A 19,961-nucleotide genomic window follows, 5' to 3' on the forward strand; every position below is an offset into this window, starting at 1 on the left:
GGAAATTGCAAAGTGTGGTTGCCCACATCGCACCCGTCGAAAATGGAATCGCTTTTGGCTCTGCGTTGATTAAGCCACCCTCGACATGTGATTCAGATTTGGGATGGATCGGACATTCCGTGCGTGAATTGTGGCGTGTTTTGTAAAGTAGGCCCCTCCCACTAACTTCGGAAGACGATTACGGCCGAACGATACAGAAGATCTAAATTCTGACTGTGCTGTTTTAATCGGATAGGTCCGGAGATCATGTGTACCGATTTTTGTGAAATTTGGACAAAATCTGTAGGAGGAGGAGCAAAAAGTGTGTTTTGAACAAAATTCAAAATGGCGGGAAATCTATCTAGACGCAAATGGGCGGGGCCTATATGGGGAGATGCGTCATGACCCAAGGAATCCAGGGAAAAAATATTTTTGATTTTACGACCTACGGTTCAAGAGTTATACCCCAAAAGGTAAAGTTGGCTGTTATAGCGCCACCATGAGGCAGAACGTTATACTTCTAAGGTAATTAATTTTAGTAATTATTATGAATCTCTCCTCCAAGTCTTGTAAGTATAGCCCTTACGGTCTCAGAGGAAAAAATACTTGAAAGTGAGTTTTTGCATTTTCCCATTCATGTCTATGGGGAAATTTAATGCACTAATTAATTCATATCAATTAAACTATCCAACAAATGTCTTATCCCAATACACGCACACGATTCCCGATGTAGCCCGTCGTTTTGACATATGGCTCGAGTGCGCGCGACAAAAACTGTGGGAGGTATAACGGGACAAAATAAAGTTTATCTATAATAATAACATTATTAATAATAATAAAAGGTCACAAAAACAATAGTATGGTTGCCTTCAGGCAACCACACTAATTAGAAGTTGTGCTCGTCCATCACAATTGTTTCCCTACAAGGGGATTAACCACTCACCCACATCAACTCTAGTCTCACCTATTCGGGGCATGTCATAATAGGCAAACATTCGTCACAAATTGGCGAATGAATGAATAAAGCTAAATAAAGCAGCATTTTAGGAATTGGAAGCCGGATCAGAACCATAATATTCAGTCATTGTGATATTCCTTCAATAATGATCATGGAAGAGAGATTTGAATGAATAGGTGAAAAAAATAAGTCGTGGAATGAGTTCCCTAACCTGGCTGATTGGCAAGAACAGGTCTTTCATCTTGGCTCCTTGTTGGAGGAGCAACATGCTCTCCTCTTTCAGGAGTTTTTGGAGAAACTCTGCAGCAACCTTGTTCTTCTGGGTGAGGAGGGAGGCCCAGACGGCCTTGTAGACCACAGTATTCTCTTCAGTGGGTTTTCCACTGGGGTTATCAATCACCCCCACACGCACTCCAGAGCTGGCCTTCTGCACACGGGCACGGGCACACGCACACGCACACACACACACACACACACACACGCACACACACACACACACACACACACACACACACACACACACACACACGCAAGATAACACACAATAAATACAAGATAATAATGCCTAACCAAACGTTTTATTTCAACAGATTTCTTATTCATATAACACAACTAGGAATGTCCAGATCAAATTATTTTGCTCCCGATCAGATTCCAATCATTTTATTTTGAGTATCTGCCGATACCGATTTTCCCTGATCCAATAATTATATTTTTATAGAACACTTATGCCATATCACAATAGTACAATATCCAAAATCACAGACAATATCCAGCCTAATATCATGATATGGATATAATATTGATACTAGGGATGTCCCGATCACATTTGTTTTGCTCCCGATATATACGTACATATATATATACCTGGATATACGTAGCTGGCAAAAAAAATAGTTAATTTACAGGATGATTGTTTTGCTGAGAAAGGTGCCACTACACTTGCTACAAGTGTAGCAGTATGCAATGCAGAGACTACATAACAGAGTGATTTGCATTGTTATGAGTCAGGCGTCAAAATGCTAAGTAAATAATTTATTAAATCAACATCAATGCTACTGCATAGTAATACAGTAGGTGCACATGTGGGCATGGACTGCAGTGCACAGTAAAAATCCTCAGTGATTATTTAACTTTAACACATTCAGACCGTAGCTCTCGTTTGGAATATTAATGCTTCTAGAGATACTTTATTTGTGACATCGTGAGGTAAAGACGGAACCTTATACCTCCCGTTTTTTGTACGGAATGGAAGAGGGGGGGGGGGGGGCTTTCAGAGTTAAAATAATACTGAGGAATTTGCTGTGCATTGATGTGTAAACAACTGCAAATCAGTGAATGTGTATGTATGAATTTAAGAACGAACAGAAACCATGATCTCACCACATGTTTCAGGGCATTGAGAAACAGCCTTCTTCCTGACTCCTTCTCAAAATCACCAACTATCCACATGGTCACACCACACATGCCATCCTCATCTGAAGCAGAAGAGAAATGGTACCATTGAAATAATGATTATATGGCATGTCACATGTTATATCTGTCATGCTCAAATACCATTTTGATAGCAGGAGAATGTGCTCTGTGACAGACTACATAATCGATATGCATATCAATCCCCACCCTTGCATTTAAGTGTAGCTGTAAAGGCAAGTGTGTTTTATCCAATTTTCCCTTCCAATCTCGATCCTAATGCTTAGCTTGCTTTTAGTGTTGCTAATCCTTTAAAAGGTTCTTCACGCTATCTACAGTCTATACGCCGACAGTGAGATGGCAGCAATCAAGTAAATGAAATACTGTGTGTGCGTGCGTGTGTGTGTGTGTGTGTGTGTGTGTACGACTGTACGTGCACATCCACAAGTAAGGCAGATGGCGAGAAAGACGGGGCAAGAGTGAGAGAGAACAGTGAGAAACGGAGAGATCCTGGGCAGACTGAAGATCGTGATACCCCATCATGTCTTTATTTCCTCAATCAATCAGTAAGATGGACAACCCATAAGGCTGTGTGTTGGTTCCAAACAGCATTATCTTGCTGGCTGGAAGCTCTTGGTGTCTTTGGCAGTGTCCTGCTAGTCTCATTCACCTGGCTGCTATTTTCTGGCTATTCCATCATACAGATTCATGTTGGTAACATCTTGCTGATGTTAAGTACTGCACGCAACATTCTGGTGTAGCACCCATCTAGAGACTTCTACAGGGTTGGCTTCAGGGTCCAGCATTCACTGCCGTATAGGAGAACAGACTAGTCTACAACACTTTAATTTTAAGAAATTCCATTTTTAATTAATTTCTTATAATTAATTTAGGCTTAAAATGGTTTCATCTTGTTGCGGATCTTTGGTCTGTCTCTGAACTACAGTATGTCAGTCAGTAAGGCACTGTAGTAAGAGAGGCAATCAGTCCTTCAGTAAGGTACGCAGTCAGTCAGGTACTGTAGTGAGAGAGATAATTTGTCATAGCTACACTCCAGTGCAGTCTTGGGCAAGTGTTGGCTCTGATGACAGACAATTGGCCTAGAGCCAATCAGCAACCCCAGCAATTATCTTGCTGGACGCACAGCCTGTCTCTGTATCCAAAGAGCAAATTCACACTTTCACAGATCCACTTCACTATAGCAGTGTATAATTTTTTTTGTTTAGATACTATTTGCTTTTGTGATGTTTGACAAGCAAATACACCATGGCAACACATTTGACCATTTGAACAGTGGTATTTGCCTCAGTGGGCTTGAGAATTTATCTAACATGTTGACCAGCAAGCATCGCATTAAATGATAAGTGACCTCTTACCGTTTTTTGTGAAGTACTTAATTCTCTTAGCCAGCACAGATGTCTTGTCCCTGGAGTCCAGGAATGAAAACATAGTTGTGTCCTCCCAATCGTCTACATCTACAAAGGAAAAGGAAATCTGTTCAGGAGGTCAAATCACAAAGGCTTAAGTATTAGGGAAATTAAAGTCTGGAGCTTAAATACGTACGTGGAGAGGAAGTGAAGTCCAGGTATTTTCTGTCTGTGCTGAGAATGCGAGGGTTGATCCTGGGGACTACATTAGGCTGGTCCATCAGGTAGTCCACTACATCAATGCCCTCGGTCAATTGACCCTTGGTATGAAATAATAGTCACATGATGTTACCATACCATATGTACTATATGTAATACTGTACTATAGGCAACATGAATACTCATCAATATTCTAGGCATTTCTTCACTTGTATTGGTATAGCATTCACAATATTATGGTAGTGGAAACCTCATACCGGTATGTCCAAAACTACATTTGATTAAAATTAAAAAGAAAAATAACTGACATTCAAGCTCAAAACATGTCATATCACAATGCTTTTTTAACTTGTAGAGCTGATATTTTTTGCTACTTTTGTGTGACACTGTTGTATGACCAAGTAGTTCATAAATTTACGAAAAAACACAAAAAGTTGAAATATGGAGATCAGAGGTTTCTGCCAGACATCAACGTTATGCTAATACAGACATCAATACATTTATGTGTACATTTAATGTACTATAGCTCTGCAAGCACATCATCAAGTTACACATTGTCATAGGCTCCACAAAATGTATTAGATACGAGAAGGTTAACCATATGAACCCTTGCGCCTGTATTCTGGGCATGTCATAACAGACGAACATTCGGCAAAATGATTATTGGAGTAGAAGGTCAAAATCAAAGAGCCCTGGAGGACTAATTATTAATGGGTTACTTTACTCTAAGTGGTTAAGGCCCATTTCACATGCAGCATCATACCATGAAGACAGCTCTCTGGAAGACGTTGGTTGAATCCATGATGCGCTGCAGCAGGATGGTCTCCAGCTCATCAGGGTCTGTCTCATCAGGGCTGAGAGGGACCCCGTTAAACAGAGCCAGAGGAAGGGATCCCAGCCCACTGTTCTTGTAGAACTGGGCACCTGTCTAAGAGCAGATTGGGTCAATGACTTACATTCATAGTCATTTCGTTTTCATACATTCACCCCAATCACAAGATTCCCGAGGTAATTGGCAAAGACGTCTTTTCTTTGCAGAGTTTCCCGAGTTATGTTTTATTTGTTTTATTAGCCGATTTCTGTAATTTTTAAGACATACAAGGTTTTCCGCTGACACGTCACACGTTTGGACCGGGAAAAAACTGCTTCTCGCAGGGCTTCTGGGTAATCGAGTCCCGATGCAATCCTATGGACAATGGCGGCAGGCTGTGGGTGGGTCTGTTCTTGCTTCTTGTTGTTGAAAAGTTTTCGACATTATGACAAACGATCGCACTATTTTAAGGTGGACTTTCGTGAACTTTTGTGAAATGGAGCTACGTTCACGATCGGATGATTCTTCAAAAGTTAGTGAAAAACTGCTGCAGGGAAGCGTTGTTATCGATTCCTTTGGGAGTCAATGTGTTAAAAAACCGGCGAGATTCTAAGGACATTAGGGCAGCAAATCAAGAGGGAACACATTTTTATTTCCTTACCTTTCTTTTGTCGTCATACTCAGAATTGACTCCGAGAACCCGTTCAGCGTTGGCTTTGGGGAACTTTCTCTTCAGGTAAGAAGAGACAGTTTCGACAGACAGCGTCTCTCCTACGTCTACTTGGCTGTACATCTGCAAGAGCATGAAACAGCAGACCAGACATGACCATCACTCATCTTTACAGTATTACACTTCATTATTCATTATTCCTGCCACTGCTTATAACCTCCACCCCTGCTGATTTCCGAGGTGAAATCTTCTCCCTCGTCTAGTCGAATAATGTCTCAGGCAGTCGAGCAATAGTGAATGACTTCAGAAGCATGATGAAATATGAAATTACGATTGCTTAATAACCTTCACTCTCCCCATTTACTCATCATGCCAAATTCCAATAGCCCTCTCCCTAATGTTGAACTGGGAAGGGTATGGACACACATGGGAGTCACCAGGTGCCTCGTTTCACCCAGAAGGCATAAACGCGTGTAGAGTGGACTCAGTGGAGTGCTATTCTGCTCCTTGCTGAACAGACCATCTTGTAGGAGTCACTGGTTCAGTCCAGACAGTGTTACCAATTCGGAGTAGGGATGCACTGAAAGGGAATTTCTTGGCCAAAACCGAATAATATATTATATTATATATATATATATATATAAAAAATACAGTTGAGTTACCCCCACCCCCCCCCCCCCGTAAATAATATATCTATTATATATTATATATCTTTTTTCCTACCATTGCTATCATGGCCGTACCTTAAAACTACCTGATTTATGGCAAAATAAATGGTTATGGCAAAACTTAACTTAAATAATAATCACTATTATGGGTCCATAAAACATTTATCCAGTTATTTTGAATACATTAATTGCATACACTATTCGGTGTATGCAATTACACCGAATTTTGAATGCATACACTATTCGGGCCGAAACCGAATAGGCAGAAAATGCTTTTTTAGCCATTTTCTGCCGAATATTTTCTGTGGCCGAATATTTGGTGCATCACTAATTCGGAGGCACCATGGATGAATTGAACCCCAGTAGGAAGTTTAACGCTGTGCCACCCAGATGCTAGCATGCTAGAAGTAGTACTTACGGAGACCATAGAAATCAGAGCTTGGGATAGATCATACTCTTCTGCAATGTAATTCAACAGCCGGTAAAAGGCAACCCCAGCATCAGCGAAGCCATCAATCTCATCTTCTGTGTTGACAACAAACACAAATCCAATTCTACAAGAAGTGAGAGAATACAGGTATTCAATTTGCAGGTGAAGTGAGAGTCACCATCTGGTGAAGATGGCAAGTGCAAAGATTGCAGGGTAAACAGATGTACAGTACAACCTCTGCTGAGCCAGGACATACTGTACCTAAGAGGAATCTTATGCTTGTAGAAAAGCTCTGCCAGTTTCACCAGCTCAATGCTGTCTTCTTGTACTGGATCAAGGAAAAGAACCTGACAACAAAGGAGTAAATGATAAAATGAAGATGTTTACGCACGCGCGCATTCACACGCACACGCACACGCACACACACACACACACACACACACACACACACACACACACACACACACACACACACACACACACACACACACACACACACACACACACACACACACACACACACACACTACCCAGCGTTGTCTGTGTTACATAGGCACAAAGCAATATGTTTGAATGGTTATATAATCAATTTTAATAAACATTTTATTGATCCTTAGCAAATGAAATATCACGTACAGCTTTGGCTATAGTGAAGCCAGTGGAGTGCACTGCAAATGTCTGTGGTGCCAGGAAGCACACTCCAATGACGGAGTGACATCAAACTGTGTTTCTCGCTCTCTACCTGTATCTGTCTGTGTATAGTGTGGTGTGCGTGCACGCATGCGCACGCCGCACAGCACGCATCACAGGTGTGCTGGTTATGTTTAGTGAATTGGTATTAATCAGAAATGGGCTTTAACTGAACGGCATCTCTCTCATGCACGTGCACATGAATGCATGACATAGGTACGTCAGACACTGCAGAAACCGCTGCCTAACAACACTGAATTACACGGATGTCAGGCATGTCCATCCATTTTTGTCCACAATCCGCCCTCCCACCACTGTGACAGACACACTTGAACTGTATACAGGTATATTAGAATAGATATACTTACTGTATATAAAAATATATTAACCTTACTCAAGTTCCTTTCCTCTGGTTGATAACTACCTTGTTGTTTGATGTGTCTTAATCAGACCTGTTCTAACATTGTTGTAATACACCACAAAATGCGGAATGTTGATTCAACTTTAGGCCAAAGAAAAGCTGAGGAAAGTCACTTTCAGAGTAAAAATGAACAGCCAAGCTGCATACACTGCAAAAGAACATTGACATTTTGATCAGGGACTCAATCTGGGTAGAGAATCCGAGATCAAGGGTTTTGAGATTTCAGTTAACCTGGCAGTAGAAATAACGGTGATGGGTCGCACACATCAGTGTCACACTGATGAAGGCTGGATAGCCAAAACGTTTGTCTATTATTTACTATGCAAGAATAAAAACTAAAGCAGTTCTTGGTGTGTGCGACACATCACCGTTATTTCTATTGCATGATTTGAACGGGTAACCATGAGTCAGAGCGGTGGTCACAAAGAAAAGTTAACCTGGCAGTGAACGGAGGGGAACTTTTTCACTGACGGACCATGGCCTAGCCCAGGAGACCCCCGGAAATGCTTTGGCCATGTCTCTGGGACTCACCAAGTTGAAAAGGTTCCGCCGGACCTGCCGGATGACTCCAGGAAAGGTGGCTCTGAGAAGCTCCTGTACTCCTGATGGCCAGCTGCTGTACATAGGGTCACTCTCGATGTCATTCACCCACTGGAAAACACATAAGAAAGATGATAAGAAGGCAGGTGTTCCCTTTATTTTCACAGTTTGTCAGTCACTGAAGGGATCCAGAAACAACAGCCACTTTCATCACAGCATCCAACGTCTGAGTCATGCCTTCAAGATGTTTACTGAGCCTGAAGTAGAATGACAATTTAGGTGTCCTTTCATCACAGTAATATCATTTTGCATGACAAAACTTCACAGGGAAGTGGGGGGGGGGGGTAACTCAACTGTATTTTTTGATTTTTGAATCTGCTGACTTCCTTTAAGACTCAAAGCAAATTACTTGGTGTAATCATTCTAACTGATGACCTGGGCACTTGACCTTTATGGTGTTGAAGAAAACAAATTCTGTGTAAAGTGGCATTTCATAATCCCAGGAAGGCAATATTATATAACACTGAGAAAGGTTTAAACAGGACTTATTAACATGACTCTCATCCAATCCAAACCATTGTCAATGTGCCCATAGGACATCCTGCCCCTACACTATAAGAACCCTTGTGATGAGACTATGTTGGTGGTGTTCCCTTTATTTTCACAATACTCCTTAGTTATGTGTAACAGTTAGTCAAGTTAGTTAAAAGTGATCCATAAACAACCATAACTTCAATTTCTGCATCCAACATCTGAGTTATGCCTTCAAGATGTTCAAAATGAAAAATGGTAAAGCATTTATATTGCGCCTTTATCCAAGGTGCTTTACATTCACCCAATCACACACACAACACACATTCATATCCGACGGCAGAGGAAACCATGCAATTAGGAGTTCAGTGTCTTGCTCAAAGACACATCAACACTAACTCTGGGGAGGCTCTACCCCCTTAGCCACTGCCGCAACCTCACTTTGTTCTGCGTTACATCATTGTGAGCAGAAATGTGCTGGGTGTGATGCTAACATATCAGAGCAACGTTCTACAAAAACAACTTGACAAGCACCAAGCTTCACCTGTGAGAGATACGTAGGGGAAGGAAGCTTCTGTAGCTAGTAAATAATCCATCACCTGCCAAAATGGCAAAAACAGCTAATTCACTTCCAAAAGCCTTGAAACCTCCATAAGAAACAAAAGTTCCTCCCTGTCACTGTACTTATCCATCACTCCTTCACTCACTGGGAAGACACTGGTTGAAATGATAGGCAGGGAAACTAAGTTGAATGAGTACATCGTTCAAGACTTAAAATGATCACATTCATTTGTTTAGTCATTTCTATCCCTCAACCATTTGAATATTAAAATGGCCAGAGGGGCCTGAATGAAAGTTTGCAAGTTTTTTAATTTGATAGCTTTCCTTGGCTGCCTTCCCAGTTTATAATTGAGTTTTTTTTGCAGACTCGGGACTGTTGCCATAGTGGAATGACTGATCCACTAATCCACACCCTCATGCCAGTGCTCAACACAAAGCACCTGCAATGCTGATCTGCGCCAGCAGAATACTGCAGCCCCTCTGCCGGACAGCACTTGGCACAGTCTCTCACCATTATGGCTGGATGTCTGATATCCAAGGCATAGCTATCCTCCACAAAGTTCACAGGTAGCCTGAGGAGCTTGCCCTGGTTTTCTCCTTTGATCCCAAGGTTGTGAAGACCCTCCAAGATCCTGGCCTCTCCTCTGATGATGTCCAAAATGCTGACAAACATGAAACACAAAAAGCACAGGTCAGTTTCCATCCATATTAGTGGGGCAGTGGCTGTCTGTTGTGGTCCACTCTCTTAATACTGGTGTGTGCGACAGGATCAGTGAACCCTGGGCAGCTTTGAGGCAGCAGGGAGTGAAAGCAGGCAGACTACTGCCTACTCTGCCAGGCTCTTACCTGAAGGGGTTGTGAACGTCCAGATCAATGTGCAGTCCGTTAACGAAGAGCCCTCCATCTCCTGGGTGGATCCCTATAGTCTCGCTCAGTCTCTGGAAGAACAAACTCAGTGATGTAAGTGCAAAGTAGACCCGGCCTGAACGATTTTGGAGAATCGTACACCACCAAGGCAATAACCAAAGGTTTGACAGATTTTGTCAAAAAGCTCAAAATGTTCAATAATAATCATTGAGAATTTGAGAACATTTCACTTATAAACAAAATAATATAATATAATAATTGTTTTTTACTGACATGCCCAAATTAGAGAGGCCCTCCCCAGAGGTTGCCCACGGTTGAAAGTGACAAAGAATCAGGACACATGGGCAGCATAATATCCAATACCAATATTGTCCAAAAAGTCAAATAATGGCCAATATATCGGTCTGGCCCTAGTCAAAAGCCAATTACAAAACCCTTGAATGTGTCTTCCCGCAGTGTGTGATCTAAAAAATATTAAATAGCCTGAGCAAACACAACAGCTAGTGCAAAAGTAAGACTAAATATGTCATTGATTGGGATGATACACTACAATGATACACTACAATAGACTACAAATAGTAAGTAAACAGTAAATAGTACAGTACATCCTTATAGCGCTTTAATCTTAAGTATTTTTTAGATACAATGTACAACACATTCACACACCAACAGAGGCGGCAATGACACAAGGTACCACTCTCATCAGGAGAAGTTCAGTGTGTCTTGAAGTACACTTCAACACAAAGCCAGGAAGAGTACAGTCACTCTACCAAGTAAGCCACACTTAGTTACGTACTTACATACAGGAATTAAGTAATTTATTAACAAAGTTACAACAAGCTAATTGTCTGACACTCACGCACTAAAGATGTTATTATAATGTACAAAGTACAACACGATCTCAGGGGATGGTGCGTACGATATCACACCTTTTGGTTCTCCTCGATTTCCTTTCTCATTTCATGTTTTATGGCCACTCTTGTCAGGGATCTGTGGGAATAGTAAAACATGAACAGTCACCATCAGCTCTTTCCACCCCAATCCCCGGGTTGGCAGTAAAAGCCCCAGTTTTAATCTCCCAAATCTGTGGCCCCTCAGATGGCACGTCTTCAGCTGACTCCCTGTAAACATTCACTCCAAGTCTTTACTCAGCACTTTTTGGTTGTTCTTCATAAGAGCTACAGTACAGTAATATAGGCTTAGGCTATCAGCTGTTCTGTGGGCATGCGCACATGTAGGCGTGTGCGCGCGATTGCACGTGCGTGCAGGTGCATGCGCGTGACGTGGTACCAAAAAAGAATCGCCATTACACCACTACCCAGCAGAAAGATTACATTTGCTTTGATATAACAACATGCTGGGTTGGCAGTGTTAGTTAGGTCACCCCAAACTTTAATTCTGCCTATGCTCGCGGATTCTGCCATTGCTTTTCAATTGGAACGGAGTGGTTTTTTGTTGCAGAAATCCTCGAATGGCAACAAACCGCTCCGTTCCCATTGACATTAACAGAATCCGCCCGCATCGGCAGAATTAAAGTGGTTTATCTATTTCCCCCCCATTCAATTTTGCATAATTCAAAAATGTTTTGACTAGAGGACTGAGATTTTCGGAGAAAATAAAACAATTGTGCAAACAAAAAGCATGGGATATTCGTTTTTTATATGTCTGATCATTTGAAATGACATGTTGTAACTTACCTGGCTTTGCTTGGAAAGTTCTGACTAAGATCTTGCATGAGCTTCAGAGCATCAAACTTTGGCACAGACAAGATTCTAGCTGCTGCCTGGAAACTAAGATCTGAGGGTGACAATAATATACATTTGCATGTATGGAAAGTAGCTGCTTAAACAAAGAGACCCAAACAAGAAAACCAAAGAGCAGTGGTGTCATGCTCATACCACGCCGTGGTACCCCAAAAAATGTGACGTGCACGCGCAGGTACGGTACGGAACGGTGCACGCGCATGCACGCTAGAACACGTCCCCCTAGAATCTAGATTCAAACGAGAAGACACACCTAACCTTGGGTACGAGACTTAACAAGACACACCAAGTACCCAGTATACTGCTGTGAACCTAGACGAGCAGTATGGCTCTAGTAGGCTACTGCCTGCTGTGTTCTGCACACAACAAGAATGCCTCCTCCACCATCAAAGAAGAGATTTGTCCGACTCCAAAACAAACTTTTTTGTTTCGTTACTGTAAAGAAGTTGTCTGATTATTTTAAGTCTATTTTTGTGTTTGTGTGTCTAAAACTCTCGTACACTTTATAAACATTAAACAATATAGGCTTAGCCCAGGCGGTGGCGTAACCGTCTGGGCACCCGACTGGTGATCCAGTCGCAGTGTGCCGCGGGTTCGACTCCCGAGCCCGACACGGCCTTTACCGCATGTCTTCCCCCATCTCTCTCCCGTTTCCTGTCAGCCTACTGTCTGTCCCTTCAAAAGAAACCCAATAAAAATATATATAAAAAGAATATATATATATATATATATATATAGGCTTAGGCTATCAGCTGTTCTGTGGGCATGCGCACATGTAGGCGTGAGCGTGCGATTGCATGTGCGTGCAGGTGCATGCGCGTGACGTGGTACCAAAAAATAATCGCCATTACACCACTGCCCAGCAGAAAGATTACATTTGCTTTGATATAACAACATGCTGGGTAGGCAGTGTTAGTTAGGTCACCCCAAACTTTAATTCTGCATATGCGCGCGGATTCTGCCATTGCTTTTCAATTGGAACGGAGTGGTTTTTGGTTGCAGAAATCCTCGAATGGCAACAAACCGCTCCGTTCCCATTGACATTAACAGAATCCGCCCGCATCGGCAGAATTAAAGTGGTTTATCTATTTCCCCCCCATTCAATTTTGCATAATTCAAAAATGTTCATCTAAATGTGTGTTTATATATATAAACTACAACTATAATATAAACCTGGAGGCAATAAATACCTTGCATCTCCCAGACTTTAAGAGGGGCCATGTCATTGGTGCTCTCCAGGAGATGCTTGCAAAATTCCCCAAGCTGCTCCTGCAGTTCAGGGTGAGATTTCCTTAGGAATGGAAAGAGGAACAGAAGAAATTACATTAATTAATACAATTGCAATAACCACCATCTACATATTAGGACGCTACTAAAACATGTATAGCTACAGTATATACAGTATAATCCTTGGTGTTAGTTCATCCATTTGTATCTCTGAGGCCCCTTTTCCAACGGTTGGGAACCGGTTCAGTTCAGAACCAGTTTTTAGTCCATGAGCCAGACCTGCAAAATTGGAACGTTAATGAATTGAGTGGGCAAAACCTTACCTATATTAAATTATTATAGGATCAATATAAGTAAATTAATAAATGATAACTCTTTCACAGGAGTAGCTTTTTCAGATTTATCACACATTTTGTAATTTTCACCTACAGTAGGTCTATACGGGATCGGTGAATAGGTAAAAAAAATAATGAAACCATGAAACATCCCCAGTTGATTACTTAAATCGTACATTTAAATATGCAAATTAAGCATTATGATCAATTCATAATTAACGTTCCAATTTTGGAGGTATGGCTCATGGACTAAAAACTGGTTCTGAACTGAACCGGTTCCCAACCAGTGGAAAAGGGGTCTGAGAGTGTCCCTGTTACAGGGGGCCGGCGTGCCGCCCCGCGTCCGAAACGGTTGAGAAATGACAGAGTTATCGTGTGGGGGTCCCTCTACTGTACTGTACTGTCACTGTACTGGCACACCCGAAATCATCATATATACAGTTAATATGTCCGTGCAGGTGGTGAAAAACAACCATGCTGTTTTCGTGCTCATACCCACCCAGGCACCCACCCAGCTACCCAACCAGCCAGCCACACACACACACACACACACACACATAGCTCCGTAAGGGAGTGGTTGCACTACTCAAAAAATAATAGGAGACACTGAACACACTAAAGCTTAGATGCTTACTTTAACGTTCCAAAAAGGAATCCTTCGACATCTTCATTATTATCATCTTCACTGTTGGCAGCCGAATCTATAGAACAAGGTTTTCAATTCAATTTATATAATGTGAAGATACAGAACAGGATGTGTAATTAGTAACAAACAGACCTTTTACTTTGGTGTCATCCACAGCTTTGTACTCTGTGCTTTTTATAGCCAACTCAACACTATATCCAGACAAGAGCATCTTTTGTGGCTTAGGATCCTGTAGCAAAAGAAGCAACATATGTTTTTCAAGGTAATCTGTGTAGATTTTCTCTGAATATATTAGGCCTGCAACTATTGATTATTCTAGCAATACATTTTCAGTTTAATCAAATAATCTTTAAGGAAATAGCAATATAAATAAAACAAAACTGCATTTGGTAAGAAAAAGGGACAAAAAAATAGTACATGTGGACCACAAACACGTGTCAACAAAGTTGCGCATATTCAACGTTGACACCAATGTCAAATTCTTATTCAAAGCATTTCCTCTATGTTTCACGCCTACTGTACAAGCTGCCTTTCTTTGAAGTACACGTCTAAGAGCATGTCAGTTCTGCAAACTGTTTAAAGGCATCTTAGACCGCCCCTGACTTTTACACAGCAATGTGTTTCATTCTATTCAACATTGGCTGGTAATGCAATCCATTTATTCCATCGCTTGCCTTGAAAGACCTCAGCTTTTATCTGTGTTGCACTAAGGATGGTAATGGCCTCCTTGCAACATTTCCATCTAAGTAATGCTTAAAGTTGCTACTGTGACACCGGAAATACCAAACTCATATCAATGTGCATTTCCATCAACTCTAATCTACAGCAATAATTGATGATAGAATTTCCCAATGTACATGCCAAATCTCAAATCAAATATCTTGTCCTTGCAAATAAATGTCTTCCAAGTCCTATTAGAGTACAGTACAGGGGTATTAATGAGCAGAGACAAACATTCTGACATACATTACGATACAGTATGTGCCATTTGCTAAGCCCCCGCTATGTAAATAATAGTACCCTGTCAAAAGCATACTAATTCTGTATGCACACCCAAGGGAATTCACCTTATATAAAGGGTTGACAAAATCATGTTACTTGTTACAATTCACAGGCACTGTGGTTGGTGGGTGCAATGGTTGGGAGCCCTAACCTCACAGGAAAGCCATGGGTTCGTTTTAACCTGCCACGGGTTAGTTTTAACCTGCCACACATGTCAGGAGCCATGGGTTCATTTTAAAGGACAACTTTCGTTTTTTTCAACTAAGGTTCATGTTTTAGGTTGTTATTAGAGTAACTACAAGGTGAGTGTTAATTTTCTTTCATTTGCTGCTTTCTTTTGTTTTTGGGATTTTAGCAGTTTTTGACAGGGGGGCATTCGAGCATGGGGCTAAATATGTATTTCTTTACAAAATATTATGGCGATTTATTTTTGTATTATTTACTATAGTCCTAATAAACCCCAAGACATTACATCTGACCACAAAAGATCACAAGATCTATTGAATGTGACAAACTGACATATTGAGCCTATACACACAGTATAAGCCTTCCCCCAGTAGGCCTCCTTCACATTCAGTAGATCCTGTGATCTTCTGTGGCCAGATGTAATTTCCTGGGGTTTATTAGGACTATAGTAAAAAATCCCTAAAACGAAAGAAAGCAGCAAATGAAAGAAAATTAACACTCATCTTTTACTTTCTCTCATAGCAACCTAAAACATGAACCTTGGTTGAAGTTGTCCTTTAACATGCCGCAGGTGAGTTTTAACAGGCCATGGGTTAGTTGTAACCTGCCACACATGTCGGGAGTGACGGTGTTGTTGGACTAATGCCTGTCGGACTGTTAGTATGTCTAACCAACGTATGCACCCTGTGGTTGGTACAGTGGCTAAGTGCTTAGCACTGTTGCCTCACAGCAAGAATGGTGTCTCTCTCCCCATTCTCTCTCCCCGTTTCCTGTCAAGCTACTGATTATCTATCAATAACGGCAAAAAAGCCCCCCCCCCCCCCCCCCAAAAAAAAAAGCCTGTGTTTGAACCCTACTGAGGCTTTCTATGTGGACTGGAGTTTGCATGTTCTCCCTATGTTCATGTGTTTCTGTTGGGGACATACTCCTACCAGTTCACTAAAAGTTAGATTCCCCACAAGGAACAATAAAGTATAACTTCACTTTAGGTTATTTGAATTTGTCTGTAAAATCATTGTTACTCACCGCTACATAGTGACGCAGTACATATGTGAGTATGCCCTCTTCAGCCTTCTCAGACAGCACCTTATGAAAGGAGTTGAATCTTTTCGTTCCGACTTCGGCATAGAGAATCACAACTGGCACATCCGTCTTATTGAGCCCTGGGTACCTGTGATCATTCTTGTACAGATACGGCTTTGGCCTGCAAATATTTGAAGTGCTTGTTAAAGGAAAAACTTGACAATGACATAGACAGACTTATTTGTAGGAACATGATATGTGTCTGTCTGTTGCAGGAAGTTGTATTAATTAGAGCACTATTGTAAATGTAATTGTTTCATCTTTTTATTTTTCGTTCGGCTGATTAAAGTTTGGCACCAGTAAAGAATATGATGTGTCATTTTGGGTTACCTGCCCGCAGCTGCCTTCAGGAGCTTCTTAATGTCCTTGGTACTACAGCTGTGTTGACCATGCACAGAGACAAAGGCAGGGCAACCCCCTGGCGGTGGTTCATCAGTGGCGATCTGGTAAGGGCAAGGAAAAACACATATGACATATCATAGCTCCATGGCCAAGGCCTGGCTGGCACTAATCTCAACCTTGTTGCAGGTGTGATTCCCACTGAGGTTAGCCATATTAAAAACATATGTGATACTGTTGTACTGTAGGAGGATTGACATTTATTACATATCACATATAGCAATTCTTGCCTTGTTTTTCATCATTACAACACCTGCAGTGCAATAGCCAGGATTTGAGAATTACTGACTACTACTGGCTACTGAATTACTGACTGAATAAAATACATTTATACAACCTAAGACACATCATGGTTGGTGACGCCTAAGACTCCCATGCTCTTTAAATACCCCACTAAACACTCTGTGATGCACTCTGTGATACAAACCGAATGCATGTGAAAGATAATAACCAATTTAATTGGTAGAAACAAACAGTTCATAAACTACCTCTTCACTTGATACGATAATAAAACTTTAAACATCTGTGTTATGTCTGATGTTTTATGACAAAGGATAGGTGGAAGGGGAGCCACAGGGGAGGGGGAAAGGCTTGCCTTTGTTTATTGAGGCTGTGTGTATATGTATTACCATTATGATTCATTTAAAAACAATATATTCTTTTTACTGTGTGACACACACACACACACACACACACACACACACACAAACCTGCTGCGATGCAAAGACAGCTGGTGAGTAGGACCGCAAGGACAAAGCAAATTTGAGCAGATTGACCTGCAGGTCTGTGAGGAATTGTCCAGCCTTTTTGAGGACCAGGTTGTAGTAGGAACGCACAGACTCTGAGAAGAAAACAAATGTGATGCAGAAGCATTATAGTAGCAAAATTACAGATTACAAATTACAAAAACAGATTATTACATCTGAAGGGTCCCTATAGTTCCCTATTGTATTTGTCAGGTTTTTTTTTCTTCCACAACAAATTGCAGTTCTGGCTTAACCATGCAGTCGGCTTTTGCAGTCGGTGAGGATGCAAAGCCCACAGCCATTGGCCAAAGGGTGGTGCTATAGCGGCTCATGAACCGTTTGACCGTCCGTCAGCAATAAAACTTCGATACGTCTCCTCATGACGAACAACTTTCGTGTTCTGACTTTTGACCTCTGACCTTTAGATCACCCACCATTTTTAATTATATGGATAACAGTTCAAATCGATCTTTGATCAAAATTCATGAACATTTCTACACACAAACTTTGGACCAATATCTAATGAAAATGTTGGGCTTTTGTTTTTATATTTAAAAATTGCAGTTTTATGAGCCAAAGAAAATTGCAGTTTTATGAAAATTCTGCTTCTGTTCCTAATACATGCAGAGTCAAATGTTTATGAAACTTTACAGTATGATAGAGGGTCATGCCAAATAGCACTGAAACCAGTCTTACTCAACTGGCCAAAGGCAATAACAATCGTTTGAAAATGAAAACTTTGAACAGGTCAGGCATAACTTAATGCTTTGTTTGGCCAAAAGCCATGGACCTTGTTTACACATGTGTCTTGACTCGTGCGGAAGACATCCGTTAGTTTAACCAATAACCTCCGCCCTCAGCAATTCGCGTGAAACGTTCTACAAATAATCTATGATTATCTAACTGTCTGTAAGTTTGGGGTACGAACAGCTGCAATAGCGCTGGGTGACCTAAAGTGGCACTGTTGAGCAGCCTATAACTATAACTGCAGCCAGCCAGCTGTGTTGTTGTTGAGCAGCCTCAGTTCACACAGGGGTGATATCTATCTATATATACAGTATATATATATATATATATATACACATACACATATACACACACACACACAATCAATATATATATATATATATATATATATACTAGAATTTCGCGGCCGCTCATCCCAGAGTTACTTTGCCGCGCACTATGGGAAGAAGGTAATTGCGGGAGTTGACTCCACATGTAGTAACGGATGGGTTATTAGTTATTATTATGTGTCCTTATTAGTGTAGTGTAGTGTAGTCAACACGTTATGGCTCATACACACTGCCCGGTATTTCCTCCGATTATGCTGTCGGGGAGCATTTTTGGCGCTGGCCGACAAAACCGCTGATCTGACGTTAAGCGGTGCCCAAAAGGTAGATCAGGATCTACCAGTATAGATCACAAAGGCTTTGCAGTTAGACCACATGACATGGCCCTAAAAAAATATATAATTTTAATATAAAAAACGATTTTTGCATCTGCCGCTTGAAATGACCTGAGATGACTTGATTGACATCAAAAAGGGCCTGTCAGCTCAAACACACACACACACACACACACACACACAAACACACAGTACAGTTGAAAATAGCAGATCTACCAGCTCACAATGCATAATCATGTAACATATTCTGTTTCTCACACACACACACACACACACACACACACACACACACACACACACACACACACACACACACACACACACACACACACACACACACACACACACACACACACACACACACACACACACACACACACACACACACACACAGAGAATTGACATAAAAATGTACTTTACAGTTGAAAATAGCAGATCTCCAAGCTCATGATGCAGCAACACAGCAGATCTCCAAGCTCATGATGCAGCAACACAAATGTCCAACATAGATAAAAGTAATTACTCACCTACTGCTGCAGGTCCATAAATAATCCCAGTGTTGTTCAAGATGCATAATAATGATTGTCGCGTGGTTTAGCGACGACTACCACAGTCCACATACCACTATGAGAGGAGAACGACACACACGTGCGACTACACCCACACACGTGCGATACCGCACGCACGCAGCGCACGCAGCATTGATGTGTGTTGCTACGAAGCAGCATTGTGTTGCTACGTGCGATAACACACGCACGCAGCGCACGCAGCATTGTGTTGCTACCTTAGAGTATATACTCTAAGGTTCCCTGGTATAGATGATTATTAATGCTGGGCCGTTATCGGCGTTAACGTGCTGCGTTAACGCGAGAATATTATCGCGCGACAAAAGAATTATCGCCATTAATCTATTCTCAAAGTTGGGTCTGGGAGCTGGGTCTGCATTGACTGCATACAGCGAGCAAACTAGGAATTTCACTTTGATAGTTTTACCTGGCGGAATTACTCTGTGGGAGGGAGAAGTCCTAACCTAACAGGGAC

General features: G+C 41.5%; 1 protein-coding gene across 3 annotated transcripts in view; it reads right to left on the minus strand.

Annotated features, from left to right (window-relative positions):
• uggt2 (UDP-glucose glycoprotein glucosyltransferase 2) overlaps window positions 1-19,961 on the minus strand; it is a 59,654-nt gene that overhangs the window by 33,825 nt on the left and 5,868 nt on the right. For all 3 annotated transcript variants that reach the window (XM_083777409.1, XM_083777411.1, XM_083777410.1), the window contains exons 4-22: window positions 17,477-17,607; window positions 16,698-16,810; window positions 16,311-16,488; window positions 14,229-14,325; window positions 14,085-14,151; window positions 13,079-13,179; window positions 11,823-11,922; window positions 11,055-11,115; window positions 10,105-10,196; window positions 9,770-9,920; window positions 8,158-8,277; window positions 6,777-6,862; window positions 6,504-6,639; window positions 5,409-5,540; window positions 4,700-4,864; window positions 3,914-4,037; window positions 3,727-3,825; window positions 2,321-2,415; window positions 1,149-1,364 (exon numbers count right to left, since the gene is read on the minus strand). In XM_083777409.1, the coding sequence (XP_083633535.1) occupies window positions 1,149-1,364; window positions 2,321-2,415; window positions 3,727-3,825; window positions 3,914-4,037; window positions 4,700-4,864; window positions 5,409-5,540; window positions 6,504-6,639; window positions 6,777-6,862; window positions 8,158-8,277; window positions 9,770-9,920; window positions 10,105-10,196; window positions 11,055-11,115; window positions 11,823-11,922; window positions 13,079-13,179; window positions 14,085-14,151; window positions 14,229-14,325; window positions 16,311-16,488; window positions 16,698-16,810; window positions 17,477-17,607 (2,264 nt within the window). The remainder of the gene's footprint in view (window positions 1-1,148; window positions 1,365-2,320; window positions 2,416-3,726; window positions 3,826-3,913; window positions 4,038-4,699; window positions 4,865-5,408; window positions 5,541-6,503; window positions 6,640-6,776; window positions 6,863-8,157; window positions 8,278-9,769; window positions 9,921-10,104; window positions 10,197-11,054; window positions 11,116-11,822; window positions 11,923-13,078; window positions 13,180-14,084; window positions 14,152-14,228; window positions 14,326-16,310; window positions 16,489-16,697; window positions 16,811-17,476; window positions 17,608-19,961) is intronic.

This window comes from Protomyctophum parallelum, assembly GCF_964188405.1.
Source record: "Protomyctophum parallelum genome assembly, chromosome: 11".
Taxonomy (NCBI): domain Eukaryota; kingdom Metazoa; phylum Chordata; class Actinopteri; order Myctophiformes; family Myctophidae; genus Protomyctophum; species Protomyctophum parallelum.